The 12,224-nt window shown below is 38.3% G+C and overlaps 1 protein-coding gene across 3 annotated transcripts in view; it reads left to right on the forward strand.

The window, feature by feature from the left end:
* LOC131439120 (mediator of RNA polymerase II transcription subunit 12) overlaps positions 1-12,224 on the forward strand; it is a 42,456-nt gene that overhangs the window by 11,209 nt on the left and 19,023 nt on the right. For 2 of the 3 annotated variants that reach the window (XM_058609746.1, XM_058609749.1), the window contains exons 2-3: positions 11,415-11,700; positions 11,815-12,177. In XM_058609746.1, the coding sequence (XP_058465729.1) occupies positions 11,611-11,700; positions 11,815-12,177 (453 nt within the window). In that variant the 5' untranslated portion in view covers positions 11,415-11,610. The remainder of the gene's footprint in view (positions 1-11,414; positions 11,701-11,814; positions 12,178-12,224) is intronic. The other variant, XM_058609747.1, reaches the window with a different exon arrangement.

The following is a 12,224-nucleotide window of genomic DNA, read 5'->3' on the forward strand; positions in this document are numbered from 1 at the left end:
CAATCCGCAAAGATTGCCAACTGCCATTGAAGGTATGCCACATCTTCTGAACTGCGGATGGTATGGTAGATCTTGAGGTCAACAACGTAAGAAATTCGTGGTCCATCCAAACAAAGATTTACATCGTTGACGTACAGTAAGAAAATCAAAGGGCCAAGATGACTCCCCTGTGGAATTCCAGACGTTGCAAAAAAATCATCGGAAACACAATCGTCAATTTTGATAGTAAGATGTCGATTGCTGAGATATGATGGTATCCATTGAATGACGTTTGCACCAAAGCCGAGAGTCGATCTAAATTGCAGTTGTGATGTCATGATTGATTTTATCGAAAGTTTAATAGAGATCTGTATAGACAACATCCTTTTGTAATCCATCTGACCTGCAGTGAAGTTTGTTATTGTTTATTTTTTTTTCATAAATACGTTTATTTCTTAAGGCAGTTTACATAAGTTTTTCTTCGCCGTAGCATCACTTTTACATAATATTCTTATCCTAATTTAATTCTAACATAGTCACAACGTTTTGCATTTATTAAAACATATTCTCTTATTACTTAAATATCATCTTAGGTAACTCGTCATTAATTATGAAATCTACTCGGAAATATTATTTGAACCAAACGATTAACTTCTATAAATTATAAAATAAGCTGTTATTTTCAGACATTTTGTTAATAATTTCATAAACTGTTTCGAGTTTGTTTATATCATTACATTATTTTTATTCTAATTTAGCTATTGGTTGAACTCATGGACCCAGCTGGGATCAGAACTAAGTCTTGAAAGGGGCCTTTATTAAATTGAAACTCCAGTTTTCTTTATGAAATGATAAATAAGTTTCATGTATGAAAGGTCACGACAAGCAAGAATGTCTCGAACTGGGATATTGGATAGTCTACCTTGGGTACGCAAAGAATTTATTAGTTGAGATCTGACATCACGATACTCCACGCATGTCCAAACGACATGATCAATATCTCGATAACCTTCGCCACAAGCACAATGATTAGTCTCGGAGAGCCCAATTCGAAGGAGATGTGCATCTAACGTGTAGTGATTGGACATGAGTCTGGACATCACACGAATGAAATCTCTACTCACATCCAGTCCCCTGAACCATGCCTTTGTCGATATTTTCGGAATAATTGAGTGCATCCACCGACCCAGATCATCTTTATCCCAAGAAGCTTGCCAGCTGGCAAGTGTTCTTTGGCGAGACGAGCTATAGAATTCGTTGAAAGCAATTGGTCTCTCATAAATTTCACCCTCAATAGCACCACGTTTGGCTAAAATATCGGCTCTTTCATTGCCAGGAATGGAGCAATGAGCCGGGACCCAGACTATAGTGATTAGATAATTATTGTTCAATATGTCGTTCAGGCACTGTTTTATTTTGCCCAGGAAAAACGGTTCAGTCTTGCCAGTCATGTTTGAGCGAATGGCTTCAATTGCACTCAGACTATCTGTGAAGAGGAAATAATGGTTTGGAGATAATGTGACGATTACACTCAAACTATAATGAACTGCTGCTAACTCTGCTATATAAACAGATGCAGGTTCTTGAAGCCTAAATGAGGCCGAAACATTATTGTTGAACATACCAAACCCTGTCGCTTCTTCAATTCGCGATCCGTCCGTGTAAAACATTTTCTCAGAGCCAATATGCCTGAACTTACTTGAAAATATTTTTGGGATTTCCGTCGAACGTAGATGATCCGGGATTCCACGCACTTCGCGCTGCATGGATGTATCGAAAAATAAAGTTGAGTCAGGGACATTTAGGAGGCTGACACGGATAGGAATATATCTTGAAGGGTTGATTTCCTGTGACATATGGTTAAAATATACTGTCATGAATTTTGTTTGAGATCGAAGCTCGACTAGTCGTTCGAAATTATTAATTACCATGGGATTCAGCACCTCACATCTTATTAGCAGGCGTGATGAAAGCTCCCAAAATCGATCTTTTAATGGAAGAACTCCCGCCAGAACTTCAAGACTCATTGTGTGTGTTGAATGCATGCAGCCTAAAGCAATTCGCAAACAACGATACTGAGTTTGCTCCCGTTTGATAATATGAGAGTTTGCAGCGGAACGAAAGCAAACGCATCCATATTCCATTACTGAAACTATCGTTGTCTGATACAATTTTATTAGATCTTCCGGATGAGCACCCCACCAAGATCCTGTTATTGTTCGAAGAAAATTTACTCTTTGTTGGCATTTTGTTATCAGAAACCTAATGTGTCCTCCCCACGTGCATTTGGAATCGAACCACACCCCGAGGTATTTAAAAGTTAAAACCTGTTGGATCATTCTTCCCATCATATGGAGCTGAAGCTGCGCGGGATCATGCTTTCTTGAAAAGACGACTAACTCTGTTTTCTCCGCAGAGAATTCGATACCAAGATGAACAGCCCAATCGGACAAGTTATCTAAGGTATCTTGCAATGGTTTATGCAGATCAATAGCTTTGGGTCCAGTAACTGAAACCACGCCATCATCTGCCAATTGTCTTAGTGTACATGGGGTTACTAGACAGCTGTCAATGTCATTTACGTAAAAATTATAGAGGAGCGGACTGAGGCATGAGCCTTGCGGGAGACCCATGTAACTATTTCTGAGTGTTGCCAAATCGCCATGTGAAAAATGCATGTGTTTCTCTGACAAAAGGTTGTGCAAATAATTATTTATAACCGCTGGGAGTCCATTTTGGTGAAGCTTGTCTGAAAGAACATCAATGGAAACTGAATCAAATGCTCCTTTAATGTCTAAAAATACAGATGCCATTTGTTGCTTTTGAGCGAAGGCAATTTGGATGTCAGACGAAAGTAATGCAAGGCAATCATTCGTCCCTTTATTTCTACGGAAGCCAAACTGAGTATCTGACAACAAACCGTTCGTCTCGACCCAAGTGTCGAGACGTCGTAGAATAATTTTTTCGAACAATTTTCTGATGCAGGACAACATCGCAATGGGTCTATATGAGTTGTGATTGGAAGCTGGTTTCCCCGGTTTTTGAATGGCGATAACTTTCACTTGTCTCCAGTCAGGTGGAACAATATTTTGCTCAAGAAACTTGTTGAACAATTCCAACAAACGTCTTTTTGCGAGGTTGGGCAGATTCTTCACCAAGTTGAATTTAATTCTGTCCAACCCTGGAGCGTTATTGTTACAAGACAAGAGTGCTATAGAAAATTCCATCATTGAAAATGGGTTATTAATAAAACCATTATTTGGAGGAGATTCCCGTATAATGCTCTGCGTAGGAACAGAATCTGGGCAAACTTTCCTAGCAAAGTCAAATATCCATCGGTTCGAGTATTCATCACTCTCATTGCCCACGTTACGATTCCTCATTCGTCTGGCCGTGTTCCAAAGAGTGCTCATTGAGGTATCTCTTGACAAACCTTCGACAAAATGTCTCCAATAGCTACATTTTTTGGCTCGAAGTATGCTCTTGTACTTGGTTTCTAAAACCATAAGTTTTTCAAAATTCTGAGGAGTTCCTCCTCCCCGTTTTAGAAACGTCTTGCAAGCATTTTGTTTTGCGAGTTTAGCCTCTGAGCACTCTTTGTCCCACCAGGGGTTGGGAGGCCTTCTGTTAGTCGTTGGCCCAGGAAAGCGTTTAGTTTGGGATTGTTCTGCTGCCTCCAGAATCGAACAAATGAGGAAGTCATATTCTTCAAGTGGAGGGAGCTCTTCCATTGAATTCAAAATACTAGAGATACTACTTTGGTATTTAATCCAGTCGATATTTTTTGTCAAATCATATGGAATACTAGCGGAAGTAGCAATGCAATTGCTACTGCTAATTGAGATGATGATTGGTAAATGATCGCTACCGTGTAAATCAGGCAGTATTTTCCAGGTGCAATCTAGTCGAATTGATGTTGAGCAAAGAGATAGATCTAATGCACTTGGGCGTGCCGGAGGTCTTGGGATCCGTGTCATGCTACCCATATTTAATACCGTCATGCTAAAATTGTCACAAATGTTTTGTATTAAAGATGATCTGCTATCATTGTAAACGGAACCCCACATAATACCGTGCGAATTTAAATCCCCCAGAATCAATCGTGGTGCAGGAAGGGCTTCAACCATTTCATTAAGCTGTTGCTGTCCAACTTGTGCTTTTGGAGGAATATAAACCGAAGCTATGCAAATATCTTTGCCTTTAATGTTTATTTGGCAAGCAACAACTTCTATACTAGAAGTTGAAGGGATGTTTAATCTATAAAAGGAATAGCATTTCTTAATTCCCAAAAGCACTCCACCATACGGAGAGTCTCTATCGAGACGTATAATGTTAAAATCATTAAAATTTAAAGCTATGTTTGAAGTAAGCCATGTTTCGCATAAAGCAAATACATCACATTTTTGACTATGCAATAATATTTTAAATGAATCAAGTTTTGGCATGATGCTTCGACAATTCCACTGCAGGACAGTGATTGTATCATTTGCGACGGGTGATAAATTATCCATCAAAAGATACAAAACCTGAGACAATTGGCCATTGAGCTGATAACTGCTTCAAAAAGGTTCTAGCTATTGGAAGGAATGCCATTATGAGGGTCTTTAAGGGTTCAGATATATTGAATGCTGAGAAAATCCATTCAACAATTTCCGAAAACTTCAGTAATCCTGTTGGTGGCTGTGAAATGGAGCCCACTGGATTATTATCTTTTTCTGTACTAGATCCTGGATTGGTTTGTGAATTTGACAAACCAGAAGGCACAGTCTTTGGTTTTGACTTTTTTTGTTTAACACGGGGATCTTTTTTTGAAGATGAAATTTTAGGTGTCTTTTTTGGTAATTTGGAGGAAGACTTCTTTCTCTTAACTGACCCTTGGGTAGTGATAAACGAATTACCTTCACTATTTTCGTCAGAGTCAGAGTCCTCTGGTTCCTCTAGATTTGAAAACCCGTTTTCGGTTTCCAAAGGAGGGACATCAATGACCGTTTTAAGCATTTCTGCATATGTGCGCTTGGACCGTGCTTTTAAAGAAAGCTTAATTTTGTCTTTGTGCACTTTAAATGCAGTGCATACTGAAATATCATCATGAGGACTATTCCCGCAATAAATACATTTTTCAATTTCCTTGTTGCAATCATTATCTTTATGAGGCCCTTCACACTTAATACATTTTGGTTTATTACTACAGTAAGTAGCTGTGTGGCCGAATTTTTTGCAGTTCGTACAATTCATTACATTTGGAACAAAAAGCCGAACAGGGAGGCGAATTTTATCGACATAGACATGGGACGGCAACGCAGACCCGGCAAATGTCACTCGAAACGAGTCTGATGGGCGATAAACTTTTTTTTCCTCTTCATGAACTACTGAGTACAGTTGTTTGCACTCCAGTATTTTCACACCCTCAAGCATAGAGTTCTTGAAACGACCAACACCATGCTTGAGTAAATCATCTACCGAAAGACTCGCTTCGGTAACAACACCGTCAATTTCGACATCTTTGGAGGGTATGTAAACTTTATACTCTTTATTGAAATGTTCCGAAGAGACAATATCATTCGCGTGTTTCAAATTATTTACCACAACACGAATTTTATCGTTATTTACTTTTATGATCTCTTTGATTGAAGAGTATCGTGATGTCAAACCTTTATTAATTTGAAAAATGTTTAATGGCTTTGATATACGTCTAAAAAAGACTATCCAAGGCCCAGAAGAGCTCTCCTGATATTTTTTCGTTCGTGGGGGTATCGGATTCATGCTAGGATTTACGTCCATGGATTCATCCATTACATTAGAATTTTTAACTAAACTTTAAAATAAAATTTGAAACCAACACTACACAGTACTCAATCAAAAGGAAAAGAAAAAACTTCTACCTTGAAATTGTTGTCTATCTCCGTTGCACTGCCGTGTAGATCCTCGTTGCTCTAGATGTTCTTGTTGGATGTATCTGGACGTTGATACAATGCTGAAGCTCACTGTAGCGATAGAATATGATGTGATGCTACTGCTACCTGACATCCAGCACCACTCGAATTCCGATTTGCTTTCGTCTTCGCCAGCTGTAACCAGCGCAGGTCACCGGTGTATACCTGCGTGTTGTATGGCAGTGGAAAGACCGAGTTGTCTTGTCTCCTTCTTCCTTGTGCTCCGCACCGATATGCTTCTGCACCGAAGTGCCTTCGCACCGGTGTGCCTTTGCACTCTCCTGCTTCTATGTGCCTTTGCACTCTTCCTCTTCGATGTGCCTTTGCACTCTCCTGCTCAGCACTTGTGTCTGTATATTGCGGCCTGGGTAGAGTTTGGGAAACGCCCTTTGTTGTTTCCTTCACCAGCTTGGCCCAGCACTAGGGCTCTCTTATGCAGCACGACTATACGTTTTAACGGCTGCTGCCAACAGGTCTCTACCTGTAGTTCAACCGTTGTCGTATTTAACGCGTGTAAACTAACCAGCGTTATTAAACTGTACGCTTCTATACACAACCTTCTCGGTTGAACGGCTATTACTGAATGATTTGTTATTGTTTATGTGATGAGAGACCACATTTTTTCATTATTCCTCTACCAACAACTGTCTTTCGTGATCAACTTTGTTAGTTCTTTTTCGCTGATCTAATTTTTCACCGGTTTTTAGAGTTGTAAAGTGCTGTGTTATTATTGTGGTACAAAGTATTTGGCAAAAATTCTAACGTTTAGGGGTTTTTTGTTTTGTGCAAAAAGCATTTTGTGCAAAAAGCACATACATATTTTGTTTCAATTTTCTTTGCGTTTCGCCTTCGGCTCGTCAGTGCTTAAAGCAGTTCAAATTGAACTGCCATCTCGTGCCTACCAGTTCAACTTAAACCGCTAAGCAGACGCAAAGCTTACACAACTTATGTAACGCTTTTGGATATTACACAGAAGTGCAAAAACCTTTCTGACGTCTCGGGCGTAAACGAATGACGACTGGCTACTGGTCGCCGCAGAGATTTGAACACCACTAAATGTTTCGCGAAGTTTCATTTCCGCTAATCGTTTTGTCAGTTCAGTTTCAATATGTTATCCTACAATAAAAAGTGAATGAATATCTTCACTGGGAAAACGATAGATATGAAAAATAGTTAGATATGGATTTGTGAACGTTTGCTTGCGAATATACGAAGTCGCAGAAGTAGTACTAAAAAAACTGTTAGAATCCACCTAGTGGTGTAATGATTTCTTTCTCGTATCACTCATATTCTCACATATAATAATGTGGTATTTCTCGATGGAATTTTCTTTATTTCTTGGTTTGACGTAAAGTCGTCAAAAAGTCATTCCAATAAGTTGTACATTAGGTTACCAGAAAAATGATCATTTGATCTCGAAAACTGTTTTTTTTTGTGAAATGATCGAAATCGATTTCTTTTATGCCAGATGTCTTAGTAATATATGAAACATCAAAATTTGTGTGTGAGTGTGTTGTCTCGAAAACACATTTAGGAAAAAAAAATCTTGTAAAATTTTTGAAATAAGATGAGACGGAAGTTAGAAAAAAAATATTACATACCAAATGTAAAATACGATCGAGATGATTCAAGATATATTCGAATACTCTTCGGAACAACTATCCAGCAATTTCATTATAAGCTCCAAATTCTGATTTCCATCTCGACACAACAACAACAAAAAATTCCAAAGCTCAATGAATTAACTGTTTGAAAGAAACTTATTTTTGAGATCAAACCAAATCTTGACGATTCATGCATTTCCAAGACAGCTGACTTCATGTGTACAAAACAATCCGAGGTAAAGAATTCAAATATCTATGAACAAAGAAACGAAATCGCAAAGGGAACATCGCCCTTATCATTAGGAGTGTTTTATAGGAAGCTGTTTTTGTTACAATTATAGAAGTTTTATACCAAAAGTAACTCGTCTTTCGTACCAGAAAAACGACCTGACCCCATTAGCGACGTTGCGAATCGAGTCCAGGTGAGCTGCATGAAAGGTTTTGACTTATTCATCACGCTTTTCCTGTCCATGTTAAGCTTTTTCTTCGTGCTTTAAGTCATGATTTGGCTACGCAGTACCATCAACTTCAAAACCAGCTAAGACCCTAAGACCCTTAAAAAGTCACAGGGAAATTGTGCCGCTCGATGAAATCGATTGCCGCTCGATTAAAGGGGCTATCTGCTAAAAGTCTCTCTTCGTCTACATTCTCTTTACAAAATTTCCTTCGAATTTATAATAATTATTAAAAGCTTGTAGATTTGGCTTAAAACTAGTCGAAGTGCGTCAAGCATAAATTCATTCTGGCATTTCGCAAAAGAAACAACAGGTTATTTGAGGTTAGGCCCTTTTGTCGTGAAACGATACAAATGAGAAGATTACTACCTTACCCATCGCACAGTCCAAATATAGCACCTTTGGATTTTTATCTGTTCCGACCATCCTGGACAACGATTCACTTTATATGAAGCATTGAAAAATGGTATCAATCCGTAGATTGACTCGAAAAAGTAACTGAAGGCGTTTATACAATAGTTTAAATGTGATGGTTGGCGGTTAAATGCATAGGGCACTGGTCTTACAATCCAGTAGTCGTATGTTCGAGTCCCGACCTGGAAGGATTCGTAGTGTCAGTAGAATCGTAGCACCAGCCATGCAATGGTTCTGTGCACTCTGAATCGGCTGCGAAGTCTGTTGAAACAGAAGGTCAAATTCCACTTCAGGAATGTAATACCAAGGCTTTGCTTGTTTAAATGTGTATCTAAGACATCAGTTATAAAATCTGATTTTACAGACTACTGATAATTATGATATGTAGCTACTACAGTTAGTGATTCATACACTGTCCCAAAAATATCAAAATATCTTAGAATGGGCTGTAGGATTTTTAATTTCGTGTGGTGGAGTGCTCGAGTACTCGGTCGATGGTTATTTTTCTTATTCCACCATGTGCACGATTTTCCGTTAAAATACGTCTCTGTTTTTCTCTGTTGCTTTGATTTACACTCTCGCACTATTTAGATTAAACCTTTACTATGCATGAATTTGTTTTATAGAAATAACACGAGCGCAGGATTTTGTATGTCTCGAAGTTACAGCAGGTGCAGCAAAATTCTGCGTTCCTGTTATTTCTGTGTATGATATGCAAGCTAAATAGGATAGTACTTTTTAAAACATCTTCATAACTTGGACTTTTAATATTTATTATCATTATAACTTTTATTAATCAGAGCTTGCATGTTAATATTATTTACTGGTTTTATTGATGATATTACTCCACCCCCATGGTACTGCTGACTAAATTTCCAATAACAAACATAGAATTGCGATGCATGTCTCAAGATTAGCAGTGATCTTAGATCACCAAAGATTTTTGTTTTTCGATGATTTTCCCAGCCCTGCTCAAATGACTGTCATTTTCGTCTCCGAAGATGTAATGGTAAAAGTGACGCCGCGACAAAACTATTCTCTATGATGAATTTTCTAGGAGATGGTTAAACCGATTTCAACAAGCTTGGACTCGCTTGAAAGCTTCTATTGTATCATTGTTCGTTTAGTTCGACGATAAAATTGCTGCCACTTCCGATTTTAGTGATATAATCGTATAAGTGACGTATGGTGTTATTTTCGCAAGTAACAATTATTTTTATACTATTTTTTACGTTTCGTTTTCAACTCGTCAGAACAGAACAGTTCAAATTGAACTGCTTAGTGCTAAAACTTAGACAGTTCAATTTGAACCGCTAAGCAGACGCTTTTTTATATTTCGACGCAGCGCAATTTCTTTTCTGACGCCCCGAAAGAAAACAAATAGGCAGCTGAACTTGCCGGCCACAGATTTTGGTTATTTAGGGGTTTGAAAGCTTTTTCCTATTATATTATGCGTTTTCGAAGTTTCATATATGTCCAGTCCAATCAGTCTATCTTTGATCTTCAGTAGAGATGGTCGGATATATCCTTTTCAAAAATTGAAAAATTCTACTCGTATCCAATGCAAGCCCAACCATACCTAATCTTCTGTCCGATGCATGTTTACATTAGCATATCAAAATTACATGTCACAATGACAACTTCATCAGAGAAATTCCATCACATTCCGAGACTGCAACCCAATTGAGTTGATTCATGACACGTGATCCTGTTTTCGCACCGTTATGTTTAAAATGTATGCTGTGCCAGTACGACCGTTCAAAGAATAATGGTCTCATATATATAGGAAATCCCATAGGATATGGGACAATTATGAGTAGAACGGCAGTATATTGTCCTTACTCGCACGTAGCATCATTAACGCTCGTATCCGTACTGTGTTTTACAGAATTGTACTGTATTTTTTACCCAAACATTGCGTACTGTTATTCCATCCATCAAAAACAAAGTTTATATTGAACATAAAAATACCTTTAAAAAATAAATAGGAAAACTATTGATATCATGAAAATAAATCATCTGATCATTATTTGCTGTTGTATTTTATTAACTATTGTTAGATAAAAAGCGTACTGCAAAATGCACTTTTAGCACCAAAAATCAAGAAATTCTAATGAAAAGTTGAAACGTCTTTTTCTCAACATGTCAATTTTTGATATGGGACTAATATGCGATTATGGGCAGTATTGGATGTTTTACTATGTGATATACTATTTTTTTGTACTATTTCATTCTGGAGTATATTTTACATAGAAATAGAAAACATGAACGGCACTTGCTTATGCTATCATGATAGCTTTAACAAGTGCCATAATAACGACAAGTTAAATCCTGGGGTTTGCACTTACTTTTTTTTTATCCGGTTTTTGCATAAAAAATTATTGAAAGGGGGTTTCCAAACTAAGTTGCACTTATCCGATTTTTGCATTCAGCCGTGCATTTATAAACTAATGAGTAAGTCAAAGTGAGGAACTCAGAGAATTTTCTTTTTAGTATTGAAATCCAGTTTTGTGCGAGTGGAGTGTGTAACATGAATCACACAATTTCTCAGAACTATGATTAATGCTATACCTTATGATCAAAAAAGAACCGGAATTTTCATTTTAAAATTCCCGCGCTTGTCCAATCGGTAAACTTTTATTCTCTCAACGTTGGCGTTGTGTGTTTTTCCCAGACACGATTCACCAAAGGCCTTTTCTAACATTTTCAATGTTTCGGAACACTTAAATCCATTTGCAACACTAAATTTGATGCCGCGCGTTGTTCTAAATTTTCATCCATTATAAAAATCGCCACACGAAAATTTTTCAACTTCTTTGTATAGACGCCAAACAAAAACTAATCGTACGATATGCGTCAAAATTTGACAGAATGTGTATAAAAGTGTTGCCAACGTAGAGAGAATAAAAGTTTACCGATTGGACAAGCGCGGGAATTTTAAAATGAAAATTCCGTTTCTTTTTTTATCATAAGGTATATATTGATGGGCAAAAAAAATCTTCAGCAGTTTTTTTTCGTTATATTTGCAGAAATACGGTGTTTGGAAAGTCAACTCGGCTGTACTGAACCAACGACCGTCTAAACTAGCACTCACTTCACTGATTCGAACTAAGACAAGACAGGCTTTGGACACGTAAGAAGCGGCTCGGCGCGCAAACAAATTGGTCTGGTTGAGGCGCACAAGAGGCTTCCACACTTTTTCGCTGATGAAGATTCTCTGGCAGCATGAATGCATTGGGGGGAACTAGGGGGGAGCGAAATGCAAAGCCCAAATTCGCAGCGTTAGATATCAACAAGCTTTATAGCACAAGTCGGGTAAGTTTGTGAAATACATGTGGTTGTCAATGAGAATAATACTCTTGTTGATGTTCTTTCGGTTGAGTCGATTTGCACTTAATACTGTTTGTCTTGTCGTTAACTATACCGCAGGGAGAATCTCTAGAACCATCTACTCAAAAAAGCGCAGCTCCTCGTAAACATGGAATGCAAAGTTTGGGAAAGGTTCCCTCGGCTCGTCGACCGCCAGCAAACCTTCCGTCTCTGAAAGCTGAAATCTCCACACCGTCGGATCAGCAAGGTACCTGGGGTAACGAAGCCGGAGATAACCAGAACAATAACTCTAGTATTACTACAACACCCGCAGCAACATCGTCACAAGCAGCATCCTCTAGTGGCAGCAGCAGTCTAAATAACAACACCTCCGTTAGTACTGGAGGTGTGCACATTTCTCCCCACACAAATAATCAGCAGATCCACCACCCTAACGCTTCGTCCTCATCGCAATGGAGTTCGGTAAGTTATCGTTTGTAGATTGTATGAAGGCGATTATAAGTTGTTGA

The sequence above is a fragment of the Malaya genurostris genome, chromosome 3 (assembly GCF_030247185.1).
Source record: "Malaya genurostris strain Urasoe2022 chromosome 3, Malgen_1.1, whole genome shotgun sequence".
Taxonomy (NCBI): domain Eukaryota; kingdom Metazoa; phylum Arthropoda; class Insecta; order Diptera; family Culicidae; genus Malaya; species Malaya genurostris.